The 24,970-nt window shown below is 33.6% G+C and overlaps 1 protein-coding gene across 4 annotated transcripts in view; it reads right to left on the bottom strand.

Annotated features, from left to right (window-relative positions):
- Positions 1–24,970, bottom strand: part of LOC114327680 (hamartin) — a 117,254-nt gene that overhangs the window by 40,607 nt on the left and 51,677 nt on the right. For all 4 annotated transcript variants that reach the window (XM_050643606.1, XM_050643609.1, XM_050643607.1 and 1 more), the window contains 3 exons: positions 21,766–22,159; positions 19,553–19,739; positions 11,905–12,030 (listed from right to left, as the gene is read on the bottom strand). In XM_050643606.1, coding sequence (XP_050499563.1) covers positions 11,905–12,030; positions 19,553–19,739; positions 21,766–22,159 — 707 coding nt within the window. The remainder of the gene's footprint in view (positions 1–11,904; positions 12,031–19,552; positions 19,740–21,765; positions 22,160–24,970) is intronic.

The raw sequence follows: 24,970 nt of genomic DNA, 5'->3' as shown, positions 1-24,970 counted from the left end.
AGCTTTCTAGGTGCGAGATTGAATTTACCTGAGACAACGATGAGACGTATTCAGGTAGCTTTGGTTATCGGAATTTGGGGTCGGTCGGGTCGATCGGATTAAAATAAAAATTATTTAATTCTTTTGATGCATTTAAATTTGAGTTCTCATTCAACGATAACAATGGCAATCTTTAAAATAATTATTGGAGTGTACCTATGTATTACTTTCTAAACTCGTTTTTAAATTAGCAAGAATAATTTTGTAGTTGTAATTTGTCTTCTAATTTGAATTCTTGAAACAAATCATTAAATATTCTAAAGTTTATTTAATAATTTTATATAATATATACGTATAATAATATAATTTATTTAATAAAAAATTTATTTAACGAGAAAAATACTTACTCGGTGATTTTAGATATTGTACATTTCTTATTTGCCTCATAATCTCGATAAAAAAAATAGGTAGTTATTTTCGTTAATTACAGTCTCTTCTGATAATTGTATATTTTGTTTGGAGATATTGCAAACGTATTTACTTAAATGAAATTGACTTAGTAACCCGCTCGGCCACTTTAAACTCTTCGAGAGAAAAATTGTAAGGACTCATGAATGGTTGCAATCGCGATTTCCAACAATTTCTTCCAAGTTTTTTCGTGCCGTTGATATTTTCCGAGTTAGGGGGAAAATAGTGACTAAGTATAATTATTGAATTATTTATTATTAACTTTACTTCTTAAAGGTGCCGTGTATTTCTGCGTAGACGTCCACCGTGCATTGTATTGTCAGGTGAGATATTAGATAGTCACGATTACATTATTCTATTAAGAGTAATTTCATTAATATCATTTGGCGAATATTAACCAGCCATGACATCTTTTTCTAGACCTCTCTTACCCTCTATATTTCCTTCGAGTTCCAGTTGCCGACAAGTATATCGTTCTCCTCGCAATATGTCCCTAAATACGTCCATGATATTTTAAGCATTCGGTGCAGGCACCTCATTTCAAAGACTTCAAGTTTGTTAGTGGAGCTGGCCTTTATTATCCATGCTTTCATTACATACAAGAGAACAAGCCAAACGTAACACTTTAGCGTATTGTACAGTAGAAAAAATGAAAGAATACCCATGAACGAACATAAAAAACACGCTGTATTTTCCTGTCACCGTGTCACACAAAAAATTGGCCAGCACAGGTACATGTAATAATTATTATTACATGTACTTGCGCTGGGCAATTTTCTTTGCGGCATGATGACAGGAAAATACAGCGTGTTTTATATGTTCGTTCATGGGTATTCTTTCATTTTTCCGACTGTATCTCAGGTTGAAACCCAAATTTCAGTAAACAGTCATAAGAGTTTGGACGTCGACATCCCATTGTTTATGAGAGATATTTTTCATTAAATTGAGCGGAGTGAGTGTATATTGTCTTACCAAGATAGACGATTATCCAGTTTTATTCCCAAGAAGTTAATCAATTATGAATAATTTATTGTAAACTCTTTAGGAACTACTTATTAACTTTTGCTCTCAGAACGAATTTCGAATAAACAATACGTTCTTCAGACACAAAGATTGATTATATATTGACAAACAGAAACATCCATCATTCTCAAGTACTAGACATAAGATGTTTAAGTGCAGCTAATATCGGAAGTGATCACAACCTAGTACTTGGAAAAATCAGAATACATCTACAAAAAAACAGGAAAAAAGACCCTATTGAATGTGAGACAAGAATAAAGGTAAAACAGCTACAAGACTTGTCAACACGAGATTTATACCAGAGAAGACTGCAAAAAGTACTGAACGAAAACTACATAACACCAGATGAAGACATACAAGAAATTTGGAGGAAGATTAGAGATAATATCAAAATGGCAGCAACGGACGCATTTGGAGATCGTAAGATAAGTAAACATATACGAAAGAAAAGGAGAACACCCCATGGATCTGTGAAGAAATAAAAATAAAATGCCAAAAAAAAAGAAAATCTAGCTAGAATACAAATTCAAAAGAACGAGACAAACATATGTGAAGAATATAAAAGAGTTTGAAATGAGTTAAACTCAATAGTAAGAAGGAAGAAAACAGAACATTGGTAAGCATTTTCAAAAGAGATGGAGCACGACTTATACGGGATGCAAAAGGAAATGTGGAAAATGATAAGAGGTCAAACAGCAGAGATGAAGGAATTGATAGTAGAAGTAAAACATATTGATACAAATACATGGACAACTTACCTAGAAAACCTGTATCAAACAGCTAATCATGAAGAACTGGAAAACCAGGATTAGAATCGGATGAGCAAACACAAATTAAAGAGGAAGATAACGAACGCCTTAAAACAGATGAAAAATCGAAAAGCACCAGGGAAAGATGGAATAGCTAATGAACTTTTAAAATACGGAGGAGAGAGAGTTCACAAAGAACTGAATATCCTGATAAGTAAAATAATAAATACAGGAAGAATTCCAGAAGAATGGAGTACCACTTAGATGATAGCGTTATTTAAGAAAAGTGATAGGGCAGACCCCAGTAATTATAGAGGGATTAATTTACGGAGCACTATACTGAAACTCCCAACAAAAATACTGATGAAGAAAATAATGGCGTGCATAAATATATCGGTTGAACAACAAGGATTTAGAAGGGGAAGATCATAACGATGCAGTTTTTGTGATAAAACAAATAGCGGAGAAATCATTAGAGTATAAGAAGCGAGGGTTTTTCTGTTTTATATACCTAGAGAAAGCGTTTGATAGAATACAATTAAAAGACGTGATACACCTACTATATGACAAAAATTTACCACTGGATATTATAAAACTGATAGAAAACCTTTATGTACGAAATAAAATAGAAATGAAGTCAATGGAATAATAACAGAACCCATATAGAAGCAAACACAGGAATCAAGCAAGGATATTCACTAAGCCCTCTACTGTTAAACATAACGCTGGATGCAATGATAAAACAAGTGAAGAAAAAAGAGGGTAAAAAATGGGCGATAAAGAGATAAAAATACTCTGTTACGCTGATGACACCGTGTTAGTAGCAGAGTGCGAAGACGACCTACAAAGATTACTGCACGAATTCAACATTAGCGCAAAAGAAATGAATATGAAAATATCAGCCCAAAAACAAAAAGCTTAGTAATATCCAAAGAACCAATAAGATGCCAGTTGGACTTAGACAATAAAAGTAAATACCTGGGAATTAATCTATCAGCCGACAATAATATCGAAGAAGAGGTTAAAGACTAATAATTAAAGCCAGTAGAACGGCCGGATGCCTAAATGACACAATTTGGAAAAACAAATACCTTGAGTGGAATCAAAGGACCGAATATATAAGTCATTTGACTGAAGTTATTAGACCAGTTATGACTTACACTGCCGAAACAAGACCAGATGCAAGCAAAATACAAAGATGTCTGGATACCAACAAAATGAAGATTTTAAGAAGGATTGCTGGAAAAGGACTACGGGACAGGGTAAGAAGTGAGGAAATCAGATGCATATGTGGGGTAGACAATATAAATACCTGGGTAAAGAATAGAAAAGAAGAGTGGAATCAACACATAAGCAGGATGTCTGAATCAAGGATAATAAAAATAGCCAGGGATAAGTCACCGTTAGGCCGAAGAAGTATAGGATGCCCAAGGAAAAGATGGAATGACAATTTAGGGACAGAATGAAAGGCACCGTTGAAGAAAAACAGGCAGTACTGCCTATATAAAAGAAAAAGTAGAAGAAGAAATTCTTTAGGTAGATTTTTGGTAGTATAATGTGCTTCTTTGGAGTTTTACTGAAGATTATTGTTTTCGTTTTAGTGGGAGAAAATTCTAGGCCAGTAGTGTTTGACCAATTCTCTAATTTCTAAATGACTAGTGGGTTAAGTGATTTAGCGATGTCATTGATTGCAATAAGGAAAAGTGCAACGAGTAGACCGTTGAGGAATGTCGTTTAATTGGATTTTTGAGTCTAAAAGGACGTTATCTATTCGAATAAGTTTCGTCTATATAGGAAATTACTAATAAATTTTATGTTTCCTGGAATTGACCAACTTAATAGAATTCTTATATCTAATCCCCAAATGGCACGCGTTATACAATATAATAAAAGATAGCCATAAGCCAAACATACTTTATCACATCCAAATTACCCATGAATTACAGATTCAATATCCACTAGGTTGTCTAATGTAGATGTGGACTTTCTAAATCCACTTTGTATAAGGCTAGGTAGCTATAATATCAATAAGTCTAATACTATCTAGTATCTATCAAGTGGATAAACTGATTAATTGTAGCAAGTTTTATTCCATTCAGTTTTTTGACTAAGCTAATACTTTTCGAGTTATTTGAGAGTGAATATGTTCGTTTTTTAACAAAAAAATACACGTTTTTAGACGGTTTTACGCAAATAACACAACTAGTAAATATTTTATCGAAAAAGGTATTCAATAAAAATATACTTTATAAAAAATTAAAAAAAAAAATGTCTGTATAAAATCTTTATACTCAGTAGAAGCAGAGTTGTAGCTAAAAAAGTAAGTTCTTATTCGTCAAATTCCAAATCGAATATTTCAACGTGAAATAACCAAAAAATAAATCACATTTCTTTAAAAAAGCTTTGTTTTTGTTTTTAAAAAAGTTTCTAGCATTAAAGTAAGCACGTTACCCTGAAAATAAAGTTGGTCCTTTTTTGTAAAAGATAGTTTTAAAAAAGCGTGAAAATCACCCTCTAAAAGGGAACTTGCATAACATTTTTATTTCGAAAGAGATGCTATAAATTTGCTAACTCATCGCAACTTTTTTAAAGTGTTTAAAAAGCTTTGTTTTTAAAAATGTTTCTAGCATAAAGTAAGCACGTTACGCTGAAAATAAAGTTGGTCCTTTTTTGTAAAAATAGTTTTAAAAAAGCGTGAAAATCACCCTCTAAAAGGGAACTTGCATAAAATTTTTATTTCGAAAGAGATGCTATAAATTTGCTATAAATCACAACAGCACACGATTTAAAAAGAAAAAAAGTAGTTTGTGTTTTTCGTTTGGCCCCTCAAGACGAATAAAATCAAATTATTGTTACCGCTTCACAAGTGACTTTACTTATGTATTGTTTATAATACACATGATCTGTAAATTTCATCGTAAATTTAGTTTTACAGTATTTTTTTTATTTTGAAAAAAATGCCTTTTTTTTAAATAACTTACGATACGAAATATCCCAAAGTTTAAAGGTTTTGGTTTTCTGAATATTTTGTTTTTCTGTAATACAAAAATTGGTTAAGATATGGCTGTTACGAATTTGCATATACTCGTGATTAGTGACTCATTGAAGCCCTTTTAACTACAGCCTTTCAAAAATAAGCACTATGAACCGATGAAACTTACAGATCCTCTATAATAAGCATACATACGTAAAGTAACTTATGAAGCGCTACTGATTAATTTCATTTGAGATGCTAATTAGGAGGTGATTTTTAGATATTTTTTACAAAAAAAAAAGGATCAACTTTATTTTGTGCGCAAAAGCTTATTTTGTGCGCAAGCTTATTTTAAACTTTTTAAAAAGTTATGATGAGTTTTCCCCGAAAAGTTCTTAATTTTTTGGTTATTTCATATAGAAATATTCAATTTTGAATTTGACAAATAATAAGAACCTACTTTTCATTAGCTATAACTCTGCTTTTACTGGGTCTACGACTTCATAATATGTCATATTTATTTAAAACATTTTTTTCACTTTTTGATAAGCTGTATTTTTGCTATGAATGTTTTTTTGGTGAAATACTTCCTTTTTTAGTTATTTGCGAAAATCCGTCTAAAAACGTACTATTTTTTGAGAAATGAATATATTCACTCGCAAATAACTCGAAAAGTATTTACTTGTGAGGTCAAGAGTAGTGAAAAAAACTCTATAGTCAATTTATATTTTCAACATTTTTGCCGAAACAAAAACAAAAAAAAATTAATACAGATTAATATGATAGTGACTGCTGCGTTAAAATTTTGAATACGGGCCACGTGAAATAACCGCGTGTTCTTGGCTAGTTCCTTGAGTAGGGAGAATTTTACACTTCCCTCTAAGGCTAGTTCCAACAAATTTAAGCTAGGCGCGCCACTATACGGGCAGGTTTTAAAGACAACAAAATAATGCATAGGGTTTCGTATCTTTCCGTATTTATCAATCAACGATTAAACTCTTTCTGATGTTAATTTCTTGTTTTTACTTACAAATCAATAATAATAATAAGCAATTTTTAATAATTTAAGAGCTGCGGCTATATTCTTATTACTGTTTTACCTGCAATCAATAACTGATTAGTGTTTTACATGTATTTTTCATGTCGCGATTTGATTCCCATCAAGAAAATTGATTACAATAAATGATTGATTATAATCAACTTCTTGATTAGCGTTCGAACAACCGGCCCTAAATCTATTTCTCACTATCATTATTTCTTCACTATTTCTCACTTTCTCATTATCACTCTTATTTTTACAATAAAATATTTTATATTTTTGTTTTCATTTATGGAAATATGGAAATATATTTATGGATTTGGAAATGGAAATCTCTTAGTTTCACCTAATCTTTTGATAGATGTCGCTATAGCGTCTATTTGCAAATTATTTCATAATAATTTTATTTACAGGACAGTTAGATTTGTTTCCTATTCAGAGCACACCACAGACTGTTCTGATGAGATCAAGAGATTGAAAATAGAGATGTTGAAAAAGTATCTATTCGTTACAAAGTACTCGTTACTTACGAATACCGAAAGTAACGATTACTATACAGAGAGGCAAATCGTTACTTTGATTACTCTGATTACTTCGTACCAATCGTATCAGAGCGAGTAACGACTATTGTATCTATATATTTTGATTACTCTGATTACTTCGTATCAATCGTATCAGAGCGAGTACCGACTATTGTATCTACAACCAGTACACTTGATTACTTTCTACCAATCGAATCCCAGCGAGTAACGGACGGGACCGGTATTTTACGAGTATTATCGAATATCGTTATCGGTATGAAGCGTTTTAAGAGTGTGAGAGTCAGAGCCTTACACTGTGAGGGAAACAGAGGGATGAAACAGAGGGAAGTATAATGGAGGTAAAATATGTAATGTATGTCATTAACAAAGATCGAATTCGAGAACCCTATATTTTTATCTATATCTGTACCTATACAAAATACCTACCTACTGAGAAATACGATTCTCAATATGATTACCGGTACTCAAATACAAAAGTAAGAAACGTAAGCATAGTAATCAAATCATTTTTATCCCTTAAACAGATCGGTGAAGGTCGTTGTTATATCGGAATACCTATACAAAATACCTACCTACTGAGAAATACGATTCTCGATATGATTACCGGTACTCAAATACAAAAGTAATCATAGTAATCAAAGTAACGAATACTGTAAATGATTATTTTATACAAAAGTAACGATTTGTAACGAATACTCGAAAATAACTATAATTAACATCACTACTTGAAACACATGTAAACAGATGGGAGTCTCTGAAACGAAATTAAATATTAACCCTAGAACCACAAGGTGGTGTCGCTGGCGGTGACCTTACCGCCCAAATTTTTTCGACCCCACCAGAGGATAGAAAAGGACGCCATATTTGCGTTTACTGTGCAAAAAATGTGTTTACTGTGCAAAAAATGTGTTTACTGTGCAAAAAATGTGTGCAGAACATCAATTTAGTTTTTGTAAAGACTGTAAATGATATAAAAATAAACTATTAAATTTAACTTGGGTTTTAATTACCTTTGCCATCCTAAAAAGTATAATACGTCAGAAATAAGTGCTTTTATATTTTGACTCACTCTGTATATTAGTTTTGCTCACTGTTATGTAACCATGCGATTTCTGATTACAAATCGAATCATTTACTAAATGATTTGTTAAATAAATTTGAAAAATATTTAAATGTCGTTTATTTTGAAAAATATTTTCGGGTCGCCGCCGGTGACACCACCTTGTGAAAGTCGTTGCTAATTTCACCTTGTGGTTCTAGGGTTAACTGTCTCTATTTACCTTCATTCTTACGCACGAATTCAGTACTAGGAATCAAAATTCGTTTGATATTTGCTTAGATAGATTGACGTGTTGTGGAATGCATATTTTAGATTCCCCATGTTTATTCAGTTATTACCTTTATTCCTTACAAATTATAGAAGGATGGGGTATAAGGTATAATAGTCCAGGGCGCATCTGTTTTGAGATGGACGTTGAGAGGTGACTCATATTTTTTTGTAGAAATTTCTTGGAATTAACTCCTATAATAATAATTGAGTTATCCTCCCACTCAAAAATGTCCGGAACATTGTTTAAATCATCAAAATGTCAAAATATGAAGGAAGAATTCGATTTTTTTATTGGTTTTTTGATTATACCTTTAGACACAGATTAACCCAACATAATCTGTGCTTTAGAACCTATTCATTTCTGAGAAAAGTTGTACTGACATAAAAGTTGCGTAATTAAATTTCCTACAATATAGAATTGGTTAAAAATTAAAAAAATAGTCACCCTTGTTGCAAAATAGCAATAATTGCGAAAAAAACATACAAAATCAAGTATTTGCATTTTACGTTTTTAAACCATTTATGCTACACTTAGGACCTTCATATTTTACCCAGAAAAACTTTTCGATATAGTAAAACAATACTGTAAATTTATTAAGATCGGTTTAATAGATTATCCTCCCACTCAAAAAGGTCCGGAACATTGTTTAAATAATCAAAATGTCAAAAAATTAAGGAAAAATTCCATTATTTGCCTCGTTTTTTGATTATAACTTTCAAAGTATCCACTTCCGAGAAAAGTTGTACTGCCATGAAAGTTGCGTAATTAAATTTCCTACAATATAGGATTGGTTACAAATTTTAAAAATGGTCACCCTTGTTGCAAAGTAGCAATAATTGCGAAAAAACCATAAAAAAAAACAAGTATTTGCATTTTACGTTTTTCAACCATTTATGCTACACTTAGTACCTTCATATTTTACCCAGAAAAACCTTATGACATAATAAAAGAACACAATGAATTTCATTAAGATCGGTTCAATAGATTTTGCAAAATAAATTTTGCAGTCCAGCTTTCGCAAAAAAAATTCAAAAAGCAGATAGCAAGTTGAAATTTTTTTTGCATATAGAAGAATACTCTACCTTTCATTTGCAATTTTTAAAATTAAAATTCATTAACTTCCACGGCGTCAGGAATTTTGTTAAATCAACATTAATTTTTGGTGCTACGCGCAGGACAGCGGTGTTCAATTCGCACAATAGTCGGAGAGATAGAAGCGGATTTTGTGCGTGATAAGTAATATGGAAAAACTATACGGGGATATGTTGAATTAGTTGTGTACATGACTTTCACCAACGGCCGGAGACCAGAGTGGGGGCCGAGGGTAGTTATAAGGGGTCAAAGTCACGGTTTTTATTATTTTTTTATGACGCTCATGATCGAGATAGTGCACCAAATTTGGGAATAAGTAGGTCATGACGTAACTAAGTAAAATCTCCAGGGGTGGCACGCTGTGTGGCCGACAAAGGGGTGGGGCAGGAGTGAATACAAAAAATATAAGGGTTTTTTTGCGACGTTCGTGATTGAGAGAGTGCACCAAAATTTGGGAATAAGTAGACCATGACTTAGCTAAGTAAAATCCCCAGAGCCGGAAACCAGAGTTGGGAATGAGGGTAGTTTTAAGGGGTCAAAGTCGCAGTGTGTATTATTTTTTTTGTCCCCCACGCAGCGTTCCGCCCCTGGAGATTTTACTTAGTAATGTCATGATCTACTTATTCCCAAATTTTGGTGCACTATCTCGATCACGAACGCCAAAAAAACCCCCATATATTTTTATACTCACCCCTGCCTACCTCCCCTTTGTATCCCAAGCAGTGTTCCGCCCCTGGAGATTTTACTTAGTTACGTCATGACCTACTTACTCCCAAATTTTGGTGCACTATCTCCATCATGAGCGCCACAAAAAAAAATAATAAACCGCGAATTTTACCCCTTATAACTACCCTCGTCCGCCACTCTGGTTTCCGCCTCTGGGAATATTACTTATTTATGCCATGGTCTACTTATTCCCAAATTTTGGTGCACTATCTCAATCACGAACGTCGCAAAAAACCCCTTACATTTTTTAAATTCACCCCTGCCCCACCCCTTTGTAAGCCACGCAGCGTTCCACTCCTGGAGATTTTACTTAGTTACGTCATGACCTACTTATTCCCAAATTTTGGTGCAATATCTCGATCATGAGCGTCACAAAAAAATAATAAAAAACGGGACTTTGACCCCTTATAACTACCTTCCTCCCCCACTCTGGTTTCCGGCTCTGGGGATTTTACTTACTTATGTCATGGTCTACTTATACCCAAATGGTGCACTATCTCAATCACGAAAAGCCCCTTATATTTTTTATATTCACCCCTACTCCCACTCCTTTGTCGGCCACGCAGCGTTGCGCCCCTAGAGATTTTACTTAGGTACGTCATGACCTACTTATTCCCAAATTTTGGTGCACTATCTCGATCATGAGCGTCATAAAAAAAATTATAAAAACCGCGACTTTGACCCCTTATAACTACCCTCGGCTCCCACTCTGGTTTATGGCCGTTGGTGAAAGTCATGTACACAACTAATTCAACATATCCACGCATAGTTTTTCCATTTTACTTATCACGCACAAAATCCGCTCCCAGCTCTTAGACTACGAGTTGATTTCCACCAAAATTTCCTCCAATCTTTATCTAATATTTTCTTACTCTATATTTTGTTGTATTTTAATATTTTAATTCCACAAAAATCAAACTAATTTGATTATTGTTTGTGAAATATTGTTTAAACAATTGCATATGTTTAAAAATAATAAACTTTTATTCTCTAACTTAAAATATATGAACAAAGTTGTTTCCAAAAAAAGTGTTGTTTCAAAGGACAGAGTATGTGTTTTTATTTTGCAATAAACAAATTTATTTATTTATATCGAAATGTACTAAAAATTAAAATTTATCCATCATTATCAAAGGTCATTGGAATGCCCAATCAGAGCGAACTGTCCGCTGTCCTGCACGTAGCACCAAAAAATAATGTTTACTTAAAAAAATTGCTGACGCCAGTGGTTAACCGACTTAAATTTTGCAAATTGCAAATGAAAAGGTACAGTATTCTTCTGTATGTAAAAAATAATTCAACTTGCTGTCTGCTTTATTTTCAGTCCTGCAACATTTTGAAAAAATGAATTTTTTTTGCGAAAGCTGGATTGCAAAATTTATTTTACAAAATCTATTGAACCGATCTTAATGAAATTCACAGTATTATTTTCTTATATCATATAGTTTTTCTGGTTAAAATATGAAGGTCCTAGAAAAACTTAAAATGCGAATACTTGTTTTTTTATCGTTTTTTCGCAATTATTGCTATTTTGCAACAAGGGTGACAATTTTTAAAACTTTTTAACGAATCGTATATTGTAGGAAATTTAATTAGGCAACTTTTATGTCAGTACAACTTTTCTCGAAAATGAACACTTTTAAAGTTATAATCAAAAAACGAAGAAAAACATCGAGTTTTCCTTCATTTTTTGACATTTTGATTGTTTAAACAATGTTCCGGACCTTTTTGAGTGGGAGGATAACTCAAATATTATTATATGAGTTATTTCCAAGCAATTTCTGCAAAAAAATATGAGTCACCTCTCAACGTCGAAATGTACTAATATTTTTACAGATGCGCCCTGGTCTATTACTGAAAGTCAGAATTTGTTTAAGACCTAAGAAATCCTTAAGATTTTTTTTATTTATTTTTATTTGGAAATGAAAGTCTCTTAGGTTTCGCCTATATTTTTATTTACGTTATGTTTATCGCACCTTACCTGTTTCTCCCAATAATTAATCGTTTTATTCAGTTTCTTATCCTCGTTCGACCTCTCCTTTTTGTAACTATCTAATTGCGCTCTCAGATCGTCCAGATCTTTCTGTTGGAGCTGAACGGTATCCCTCTAAAATATAACATTAATATATAAATCTACAAAGCTTCGTAGACCTTAAAAAGGTATTTGGTAGAGTCAAATTAAAGGACGTTATCCATTTACTTTACACAAGAGAGGTACATACCTCTAGAAATAATTAAAACGATCGAAAATATCTACCAGAACAACACAATAAAGGTAAAAGTAGAAGAACTAACTGATCCAATTGAAGCTGACAATGGGATAGGCGGGGATTCTCTTAGTCATCTATTGTTCAACCTGATCATGGATGAAATAATGAAAAAGTAACAACTAAAAAAGGATACAGAATGGGGGAAAAACAACTTAAAATAATCTGCTATTCAGACCATGCAAAACTAATCTCTCAAAGTGAAGACGTTTTACAACGTATGCTGTACAAATTTAACATAACCACCAGAAAAATTAACATCATAATTTCCCCAAAAAAGACAAAATACATGTTACAACAGCAAATCTACTGACATGTACATTAGAGTTGGAGAGTTAGATAAATAGAACAAGTGATGGAGTTTAAATATCTAGGCATCACACTATCTCTCTCTCCTGCCGTTTCCCCATTACTGAGGATCGTGATTTCTTCCAATATTCCTAACAATGTTTCTCCATTGGTCTCTATTTTCAGCTGCTCTAAGAGCTTCGCAGAATGAGTTTCCAGCTGAATGCTTTATTTGGTCAGACCATCTAGTTGGTCCTCTTGATCTTCTCCCCGGAACGTTTCCAGAAACAATTAATCTCTCCAAACTGTCGTCACCTCTGCGAACCACGTGACCAAAGAATTGCAGAATTCGTTGCAGACATATTGTGGACAGCCTTTTTTTAATATTGAGTTGGTTTAGAATGGAAACGTTTGTCCTATGAGCTGTCCAAGGTATGCGCAGCATTCTTCTCCAGCACCACATCTCAAAGGCATCAATTTTTTGGCGCTCGCATGCGCGAAGAGTCCAAGTCTCTGCTCCGTATAGAAATATTGAGAATACAAGGGCATTCACCAGTCTCATCTTGATATTTTGAGAGATAGATCTGTCTTTCCAAACTTTAGTTAGGTGACTCATCGCATTTTTTGTCATACCAATACGTCTCCGAACTTCTGTTTCACAGTTACCATCGTTAGTTATACTAGACCCGAGATAGACAAAGGTGATTACTATCTGGTATTCCTGTAATATGTTAGTCAGTTGAATAGTGTCAAATCTGTCGACCAGCATTATTTTTGTCTTAGCTTTATTGATTTTCAGACCAACTTTATTACTTTCGTACTCAACTCTTCGCAGAAGATCAAACATTTCTTGCTCATTTGCTGCTATAAGTGTAGTGTCATCAGCAAATCTTAAATTGGAGATTTTCCTACCAGCTACTGTTACTCCACCGGCCCATCCTTCTAAAACCATCCTCATGACATGTTCACCATAAATGTTAAATAAGTCAGGTGACAACACGCATCCTTGTCTAACACCTCTCTCGGTCTTGAATTGGTTTGAGAACTTCTGATCTAGTCGTACTGTCGCTATATTAGACTGGTACAGATTTTTAATAAGTGTCACCAGGTCCATTGGTGCGCCCATTTCTATTAAAATTGACCACAGATTTATCCAGCTTACACAATCAAATGCCTTTTGGTAGTCAACGAAGCATATAATCATAGGTACTTGAAATTCTCTAGACTTTTCAATGAGTTGTCTCAGGTTCAGGATTTGTTCCCTTGTACCTTTACCCTTTAAAAACCCCGCTTGTTCCTGAGGTATTTGGTAATGTAGATAGGTTTTTAATCTGTTATTGATGATATGCAACAAGATTTTACTAGCATGTGCTATTAGTGACAGTGTGCGGTAATTTTCACATCTGGCAGTAGTTCCTTTTTTGTGTAGTGGGATATAAATTGAGGTACTCCAATCAGATGGCCATTTTCCTGAATTCCAAACAGCGACACAGATAGAATGGATGATATGTAATCCTTTGTCACCTAGTAACTGTAGTATTTCACATGGTATTGAATCAATGCCTGGGGATTTATTTCTCTTTAGTGATTTAATTGCATCTTTGACTTCAGCGAGTAAGACAGTAGGTTCTCTAGGGTAGTCAGAAGGCCACTGATTTTCTGCTGATACCTCGTTATTTTTATATAGCTCGCCACAGTAGTTTCGCCATGTTTCCAATATTTCATCAGTATCGGTCTTTAAATCACCTTCCTTATCTATTACAGACCACGTTTGAGGTTTAAATTCTCTGGTGAGGAGTTTGATCTTCTGGAATAAGTCCCTCGGTTCATTTCGACAGCCATGTTCCTCTATCTCTCTGCATATTTGAGAGATGTAATCAGCTTTATCCTTTGCGGCACTGTTTTCTGATTTCTCTCGATAACGCTCTGTATTCATCGTTTCTTCCGTATCTAGTTTTATGTTCTTTTCTGCGTTAAATCACAGTCCACGTATTATCGGATATCCATTATACGGCCAGTGGAAACCGCTGCCTCACTGTCTTTTGCAGCCTCGATTACCTTATCTTTCAGATAGATCCAAGTGCTCTCAAGGTCACTATCTACTTGGTCTAAAGAAATAGCATCTTCTAGGTTTTGTTGGAAGTCATTGATTTTTGATGGACTTAGAGACATGACTTTTCTCTGCCTTCTTTTGGGGACTTTAAAACGAAGTCGAACGTTCAATACCAGGAGTTGATGATCGCTTCCACAGTCTGCGCCAGGATATGTTTTACAGTTGATGGACGACGACTTCCATCTTGATCTTATTAGGATGTAGTCTATTTGATTCCTTGTTCGTCCATCTGGGCTGCGCCATGTGTATAATCTCCGTGGATGATGTTGATATAACGTGTTTGTAATTGTAAGATGTTGTTCTACACAGAACTCCACTAGACGGTCGCCATTCTCATTTCTCTGTCCCAGACCATTTTTGCCCAGCACTCCTTCAATATTTTCATTAGATGACCCCACTTTGGCGTTAAAATCTCCTAAAATTATGACGAGTCCACGATTCGGAATAGCGCGAACAGTTTCTTCTAGACGACCATAGAATCTGTTGATGTCTTCTTCTTGTGCAGCTGTTGTAGGAGCGTATACCTGGACAAGGTGTAGGGTATTGGTGGATATTCTCATTTTAAGGGATACTATCCTGTCATCAATAGTATTATATCCAATTACGCAGTCGTTAAGTTTAGAGGGTACAATTATTGCGACTCCATTTGTACTTTTGTTATCTGGGCCTGAAAAATAGACGACGTTGCCAGCAGTTCTTTTAAAATGCCCTTTTCCTCTCCAGTGAGTTTCTGAGAGTCCCAGTACCGATAGATTGTGGTCTGCCATTTCTTTTTCAATTATGTGTAACTTTCCAGGGTTTTGGATCAGTCCCTGGACGTTCCATGTACCAATTCGCTGACATTTCCTTAAATTAAATGAAAATTTGGATTCAGTCGCACAATTTCTGCCAGGTGCCTGGTCCCTCACACCTTGGCAGCCGGTAGCAAATTTCACACCATCCGACCCGGAACCGAGATGGCGCCGAGCGTGAGTCGGGTCGCTACACATTCCATCTTCACTTACCAAAATTGTCATCGTTATGGGAAGAAATTCTCTTGGGAAAATAGTGCAGTGGTTTCCCTTTGCCTTCTGCACCGCTGTATATGTGCCGTTTCTGTGGCTATCATTCTCGCCGCATGGTCAGTTTTGTAACAGCCAGCTGCCACTGTCCAACCTATCACCATGTCTGGCTACCCTCACTTAGTCTAGCCTGCAGACCAATGCAGTTGCCCGGGATGTGGCACGTGGAGCCATAAGTGAGAGTTGAGTGCCTTATGAGGACCAGTTATCAAAAACAATCTCCCGTCAATCACACTATCTAGCCACGGAAAGCTCGAAACAGAAATGAAAGGTCAAGTAAATAGTAAACACAGCCGAAGGTTGCCTAAATAAAGCAATAAGGAGATATAAAAATATCGGAAAAGAAATGAAAGAATTTACAAAATCAGACCAATAATGACATACGCGGTAGAAACACGACCTGACACAGAGAGAACAAAAAGATTGCTAGAAACAGCACAGATGAAAACCCTTCGAAAAATAGGTAGTCAAAAGAGGGGCAGGTAAGGAAAGAGCAGAGAAGAAGAAGAATTCAAGGAAAGAATTTTTTAAAAAGTTTCCATCCTCAGAATCACTATTTTATGTTCCTCACTCAAACCGATTTCTTGAATTTTTCTCCACCAAGATTGATCTAAATGGAAACGACACCCTTTAATGGCAACTTCCGGAAATACTCTTTTAATTGCTGAATGTATTACAATTTCGAAATCGGCGAAAATAATCTTGGGTGAAAATAAGAAATTAAGTTTATTGCATTCTGACTGTAAAAGCCTGAAACCGTTAGAATAAATATTAGAAGATTTCCCTGGAAGCAAAAAGAACGCCAAATGAATATAAATATTATTTTAACAGTCCATGAATCGTAAAAACTTGTGAGAAAAGTTTTGGGCAACTATAAAATGTTCCGTCCACGAATATTGTGTGAAGATAAAAATTGAAGATTTAAAAGCGTTGAACAGATGACAATATTTAAAGATTTATCGTTGGATATAAGAAAATATTCATTCCTATTTGTTTTAATTTCCATATTAGCTATACGTCATGAATTTCAGAGAGACTTTTCGGCAATTTCGAAAAATTTGATCTTCTTGCATAGCATAACTAATATTATTATGAATTAAAGCAACATCGGAAGTGGTTATAGTATCGATATCACCTTTCCTTAACTCTGAATGTAAAATTTTAACCTCCTTTTTACCTTATTGCTAAGTTTCTGCCTATTAGGCTATTGATTATGTATTTTAGAAAGGAACTACAACGTTAACGGGGTTTTATTGTTTCATATAGTCAATGGACCTCTAAATGTGAAAAAACCGCGGAGTGCTACCATTTAAAGGGGTGCATTTTTGAGAAATGAGTGAATTAGTCCCTAGGCACAGGGCGAATTAGGGTGAGTTCTATATGCACGTTTGGTACAAACACGTCTACAGAAAAGTTGTTCCAGGTTAAATTTATTATCGAAATATCACATTTTAAACTCAAAAATATTTTTTTTACAAAAATATGTTCAAAAGAAAAGCAAGAAAAAAGACGAAAGATAGCAATTTTGTTTTTTGCCCCATAACTTTTTTCCACGGGGATATAGGTATAGGCATTGCTTCACAGAAAAAATATTTCGTCCTTTCTCTTTAAAATGACGTTTGGCAGAACTCTCTATGGATTACAGTTTCTAAAATATGATTATTCAAAGTTAGCCACTCACAGCGATTTTGGGCCATTTTCCTTGTTACTTCGCAAACATTATTCTGTAACTTTTTTCTCACAACTTTGGGTATATGCAATGTTGCATTTAATAGGAAGAAAAGTCAATTATCTGTAAAATGGTTTATTGTATAACGCTGTATGACTATTTTTAAGCAAGATATGGTTTTTCAAAGTTTTATAGTTTTAATTGTTTTTGATATATTTTACGATTATTTTTAAATTTTTCATTATAACTTTTTTTATTGTATATTTAGGTATATACATTTTACAATAAAAGAGAAAGCTTATTTTATTTACTTGAAAATGGTGTATTGTAAAAAATTCTAGGACTATTTTTAATCAAGATATGCTTTTTCGAAGTGAGACCTATATACATGCCATAGGTCCCACTAAACTGGAACCATATGGAAAAAATTTTATTATTAACTTTATGAAAAAAAAAATGATTGTTTATAAAATGCTCTGCATAGTCTAAAACCTAAGATGCAATCAACAGATATAAAATTTTATCAATAGTGTACGACGTATGTTAAAAAATATGAATTTCGCTCCAGAGTAAAGTACCTTTATATTTCACAATATGTATCGAAAAGTGTTATTTAGAAAAGTTATTTGGAATTAAAAATTACGTTCTTCAGCAATTTAATATTCAATTATATTCTTCTAATTGAAAAAAATAAAAAATTTTAAAATTTTTCTCAAATTACGAATATCCTTGGATATCTCACGCATATCTTGTTTAAAAATAGTCCTAGAATTTTTTGCAATACGCCATTTTAAAGTAAATAAAATAAGATTTTTTTATTCCACAATGTAGATACCTAAATGTACATACAAGACAAAAGTCATAATGAGAAATTTAAAAAAAAAATCATAAAAAATATCAAAAATCATTAAAAGTATAAAATCTTGAAAAAGCATAACTTGCTTAAAAATAGTCATACAACCTTATACGATGGACCATTTCAAAGGGAATTGACATCTCTTTCTATTAAACGTACCATTGCATATACCTAGAAATGCGTAGAAAAAAGTTACACAACAATGTTTACGAAATAATGGGGAAATGGCCCAAAAATGCTGTGAGCGGCGAACTTTGAAAAATCCTATTTCAGAAACTGTAAATTCTAGAGACTTCTACCAAACGCCATTTTAAAGAAAAAAGATGGATCATATTTTTCGCTGAAGCAATGTCGATACCTATATCCCTGTGAAAAAAGTTATGGGACAAAAAACAAAATTGTGTTTTTTTCTTGCTTTTGTTTTGAATATATTTTTGTAACAAAAAGAAATTTTTAGTTTAAAATGTGATATTTCGATAGCAAATTTAACCTGGAACAATTTTCCTGTAGACGTGTTTGTACCAAAAGTGCATAAAACTCACCCTAATTCAACCTGTGCCTAGGGACTAATTTACCCCTTTCTCAAAAACGCACCCATGTAAATGGTAGCACTCCGCGGTTTTTTCAAATTTAGACGTCCATTGACCATATGAGACAATAAAATACCATTAACGTTGTAGTTCCTTTTAGCTCTCTTATTTTGAACATAATCAATAGCCTATATGTAGAACTTTCTTCGATTATACCATGCCTATATGAGCAATTTGCATATTCACGATTTCATTTCTATCATTTACTTTGACAAAATATTTACAAGATTTTGAATGACACGTCCACCGTTGAATATTACTTTAAGATTTTTGTGAAAATAAATTTTCCATCAAGAACTAAAACATTGTTACCATTACTCCAATAATTATGAACTCCATTTTTGTGAAGATCTCAAGTAAAAATACTCACTACACGTAACCAAACGAGACCAAATTAACCAAGCACACAAGACGAAATCTCAAAGTAAAATTAATTTTAAAAATGCACAATAAAATTTGGTAAACAAACAATTTTCACTTTTATTGACCACATGGAATTGATTTTATAAATACACAAGGGTAAGGGTTAATACTTTAATCCGCTGGAAGGAATTCGAGAGCTACCTGGACTCAAAATTAGGGTTGTATTGGGAAGGAATTCGTGATCAGCCGGTTCCCCAATCCCAATAGAAAGATTATCACTAAGAAGACCACGAAAACACTGGAACACTTACTGGAGGCACATTGAAAAAACAGGCAGATATCTACACAAAAAGAAGAGGAATAACATAAAATATGTAAGTTACTATTTAAACAGAAATATAGTATGCAATAATAGTACTTACGAGTGCTGAATTATATTCTTCTAACGACCTAGTGCTCTTGGCGTCCGATAGCAGTCTTCTGTTTCTATACGCGTGCGTTTCTCTCCTATGTCTTTCGAACAAAAGTTGTTGATGTACTAGTTCCAGCTGTTCCTTCATGTGTTCTTTACTGTGTTTATCGCTGGAGCGAACGGCCACAGCAATGTAACTAAAAAGAGTTTGGTATTTGAAAAAAAAAGTAAAACTAAAATATATTTCACAAGTATTCAATTTCAAAATGTTATAGTTCATTACTTGTTTTATTGTCGAATATAGCTATTATTTGATTCATTGGAAAACTTGTAGCGATAGAATGATTATACAGGAAAAAATCTCACTCTCTCTTTATGTTCATTTCTTTCCATAAATCTTTCCCTTCGTCTCCCCATCTAAGGAAACATTCCCTTGCACTTGCAGGTCTTTCCTTTCTCCCTCTCACATTCTTGCTCTGTTTGTATATTTCCTTCTCGTCCTGTTTCGCGTCTTTCCACATATCACGGTCTGTAGTTTTTTGTGTTTCTCTTCCTGTTTCTTTATTGCACGTTTCTCTATACATCTCCTAATTTTTTTGGTTTATCTTGTTTACCCTCTCTCTCTTGTCTTTCGTTCGTTCATACTCTTTTCTCCTTATTCCTGACTCTTTTCTCCTTATCTCTGAGTTTTTTCGCAATCCCTCCCGTTTCTCCCTTTAACGGATTAAATGGATATTGCGGTGGACATCAGAACTCGTCACTAGATCATACGAAACAAAAAATTCAAAAAAATTTAATTAGCTTATGAGTTTCGCGAGGTCACAACGTCGAGTTTTTCTTATTTTTAATGATTTTTGAATTTTTGGTATCACTCAAAAATCAAAAAAATTAAATTTTTGGTAAAAATTTAGTAAAAATCAACAGATTTATTATTGTTGAACAAAAAATAAGCAAAAAAAGAAAAATATCTCGACGTTGTTACCTCATGAAATGTCTTAAGAAAACCTGTGCAAAATATCAGGTAGATCGACCGAGTAGTTTTTCCAGTTACAATGTCCACCGCATTTGAAAAAACAGTTTTGAGAAAAATGCGTTAAAGTTTTGACCACTGCATCTTCATCTTCTTATTTGTCTGGCCAAATCGTAAAGTGATGCACATTGGAATGTTTTTTGAATCTAGGAGTATCTACAAAAGAGAAGGCGAACAGTTGTTTAACGTTTCTCACTACGCTCAAGCGTGCTGCCGCGAAGTCGCGGCAAAGCGAGTCGAAGGTAGGGATATTTAACACGCTGTATCTCTGGTAATTTTACTCCGATTATTTTGAAATTTTCAGAGAGTATTCTTGAAAAAAGTATGCAGTTTTATTTGAAATAATAAAAAAATTAAATATTTCAAACCATACCCCCCCCCCCTTAAACCATTCTCTAAGGTTCCTCAGCCAGGAGATACGTCTTCTTCCTATGCTTCTTCCTTGGATCCTTCCTTGCATAATAATTGTCAGCAACTCATATTTTTGTCCTCTGGTAATGTGACCCAAATATTCCAGTTTTCTAGTTTTTATACTCTTCATAATTTCTAACTCCTTATTTAAACGTCGTAGCACTTCAACATTGGTAATCCTTTGAACCCACTGAGTTTTCAATATTCTTCTCTAACACCACATTTCGAAGGCTTCTGCTCTTCTTATGTGTTATCTCTTCAATGTCCAAGCTTCCATTCCGTATAGCAATATAGAAAATATGTAGCATCTTAGAGCCCTCAATCTGAGAGACAACTGAAGGTCTTTGTTTGTAAGCAGTGTCTACATTTTTATAAATGCTTGCCTTGCAGTTTCAATTCCAAGTTTAAAACACCACCGAACCCAAGCAGATGTTTGCTGTTCGGTCATCGGCGGTGGCCGACGACGGGTATTTACTTTTACGGTCATCTACCCATCCTGTAACATGTTCCGAACAATCTCTCGCACTTACTCCAACTTGTACTATTTCTACATAAGGTTCTCTTTCTTACTTCAAACTTTGTTCCTCAAATGTTATTACTAATATAACGTTGGAGAAATAACTATCTCATAACGGTGACGGATACATCACACCGAGTTTTATCTAAATAGTTATGGGATCGTTATTCCTGAGAGATCTTAACTTTAACTCAAACGTTAAAGATAACTTCGGCCATCCATCACACGGCTGAATATTGATAATTATAAAATAAATGGTACTTACTGATCTAAGGTATCATAAATAGAAGACGGAAGCGTTTTTTCCTGGGAGATATGAAAAGGAGCAGGGCTAGCGTCCGGACTGGGCTTCATCTCCGAGTTATCCAGCGAGGGAAATACGCCCAAGAAGAGGTGCTCGTAGGGCCAGAACGTTTCCGTCTGCGTCATCGTACAACTGTACGTTTTAATGAATTTATTCTCAGATTTCGCTAGCGTAGAGTTGTTGGTGGCGGATTTACTTTTCTGCGGTGCGAAATTACCGATCTTTTCCTGAGCATCCTCGTCGGTTTCTTTCAAAGGCCTGTCCATATTGTCTTTTGAAGGGTTCGTGGGGCTCTTTTTCATTTCGGGACAGGAGATTGCGCGTCTAACTGTCGTACTAGGAGAAAATGGTATACCTAGAAACAAAACGTAAGGAAAAGTAAATAATTAGAAATATTAAAAGTACTGATTGTAGAAAAAATAGTGTTCTAATCGTCAGTACCACTTTTAATAGAGCATTCCAAGACTTTGACGTTTATCACACCGCTGGGAGTCAAACTGTCAAACATTGTATTTGTTTATATTTGTACCACATTGTGTTCCTAAGTTTTTTACCTTTAATAGGTCTTTAGTTATATTTTCCGAACATTTTTTTGTTGATTTTGTGTAGTTTTTAGTTGTAGAAGTACTTGAACGACTTTATTTAGTTTTAATCAGTGAATAAATAAACATGACGATGGCTTAGTGTGAAAACCTCGTATCTCATTTTTTTTTATTTCGAAAATGACATTTTGGTGGTTTTAGTTTGAAAACCTTGTATCTCACGATTTACAACTGTTAGAAAATATCCAAATACACCAGACTATTTTCTACAGCCGAAAAAAGAAACCACGTATATCTATTGCTCTCTTGATTTAGTGTGAATACCACGTATATTTATAACCAAGAATTTGGTACTTAATTTGGAGTGTTTGTTTAAGAAATTCGACTTAGAGAAATGTTTTTTTGTGAACAACAAAAGGTAGTCCGGCATATAGAAACATTTTATAAACCTTAAATCAAAAGATTTGTACTGTATCAACCTAGTATTTGGAGGTATGCAATAAACTATGAAAAATGAAAACCTCGTTAATAATCATTAACACAACCTCATTTTAGATGAAAAACACGTACCTATATCAAGATATACGAGGTTATCATAGTTACTTGGGCAAAGGCTCTATATACTGCAAGGATATTTACATGTTTTTCATAGTTAATATTTGTATTTTCAATTTAATAGCAACATTTAACACTTTCAGCTCTGGGCCAAGATCAGATATTTGTCTCAATGTGCTCAAATTAAAATACGTAACAGTAGTTTTTGTTTTTTATATTATATTATGCAGAAAATCAGTTTTTTGCCTCTGCTGTAAAATTGTAATTTAATGAGATACGAGGTTTTCACACTAAGCCATCGATGAGTGAATATTTTCGAAAGTTGTTGGTAGACAATACGGATGTTGCTAGTAGGTACAAGCAAAATATTGGCAAAATAAATAATATAGATTCAGTTTCCCTCAAGGAGTCTGAATTAACCTACAGTGGAGAAAGTTTTCCAAGCGTAAGTAACATGAACATAGTTAGTGATTTAGCATTTTTATAGGACATTTTATAAAATTTAATCATTGTTTTTTTCTCTCTGAACTTGGTTCATACTCCCCGACTTTGGTTGATAACATTCTCAACAAATTAAGGAATAAAAGGAACATCTCTAGCTTATAATGCGACCCCGGACAATTCCAATTCAGCAGTTATGTATAGATCTATATCATACATAGGCTATCCTTCAGACAATATAGCAAAAATCTTAAATAACATTCCTAACTTAAAACTTTCATTTAAATGTAAAGATAACATCAAGTCTATTTTTTCTCATACTAAAGACAAAATTAAAAAAACTTCAAAGAGTGGCATTTATAAATGGTCATGTGATGACTGCCCTGTGACCTACGTGGGTAGAAAGATGCGATCTTTGGATACTCGTATCAAAGAACATCTGTCACAGATCGATAAATCAAGCTTTGGTCATCATTTGCATCCATCGAAACATAGCTTTAGTCCACAAAGAGATAGTAGGATCCTACATAGCATACCTAATAATAACTATACCAAAATGAATCTACTAGAAGATCTAGAAATAAGTAGAGAAATGAAAAGAAGCCCTCAAAACTGTGTTAACTCCCAGATTCAATTAAATTGTAAATTTGATTCTATTTTTAAGAAATTTCTTTAATAATTTTGGTTTAGTATACAGTACACCCAACAATTTATGAAAGTTTTTGAACATTACTTTAGGTATTCTTGAGTTTTCTTTCATTGATTAAATACTTGTAAACAAGTAAAATATTTGAGATTTGTCTGAATTAATTAATAAGATTGTTAATTTATAAAATAACAGCTTTCAAACTCTGAGCTTATCAAATGAGATTTCTCCTAGGTTTGATTTCATCTAACTTCTTCTACACTTGGTCAAGCTATAACAGTTTTGTTTTTAGAAGAATTTTGATAACTTATATTCACTTCAATATTAATAAAAGTAATTTTTGAAAATTTAACTTTAAAAATTTAGTATCCTAACTTAAAATTCATTTAACCTATACATGGCTTTTTAGTCATTTTCAATTTTTAATTAATTTTAATTATTATTTACGAATATAGAGGTCGCTTAAGATTGTGGTTCCTTCTTTATCATTTTAATAAATGACAGTCTTCCTCAGCTGTTCACGTGGGCTCAAAATGGTTTGACTCAGCTATGTTGTCTTTTTAATATATAAAAGAATTTAGATGTGATTTATTCATTTTAAGGGGTTGTTATACCCGATATCTGTGGCTTTTGCCCAGTATCCATGTATTTTATTTTGTCGTTTAGTAATTGCTCTTCTATGAAGGTTTTATAAGAGGACGTAAGTTTTTCACTCATTTTTTATATAAAAAAAATATTATCTTAAATGTCCTTTTAGGAAGCTCTGATGATGGCACGTTATGTGTTGAAAGTACTTAGCTGATAATAAAACATTTTTTACACACTATCAAAAGTTTTTTGAGATTATACACCTGTTTGCCGTTTTGACCTACATTTTAAATTTTGATAAAAAGAATAATTAAAAAAAAAATTGATCAATAAACTTCAAATTGTTTAAATAACTTTTTAACTTTTTAAAAACAGTTACGTACAGTTAAGTTCA

This window comes from Diabrotica virgifera, chromosome 2, assembly GCF_917563875.1.
Source record: "Diabrotica virgifera virgifera chromosome 2, PGI_DIABVI_V3a".
In the NCBI taxonomy this organism is placed as follows: Eukaryota; Metazoa; Arthropoda; class Insecta; order Coleoptera; family Chrysomelidae; genus Diabrotica; species Diabrotica virgifera.
The sequence above is the reverse complement of the archived record's forward strand: the minus strand, read 5'-3'. Positions and strand labels throughout refer to the sequence as shown.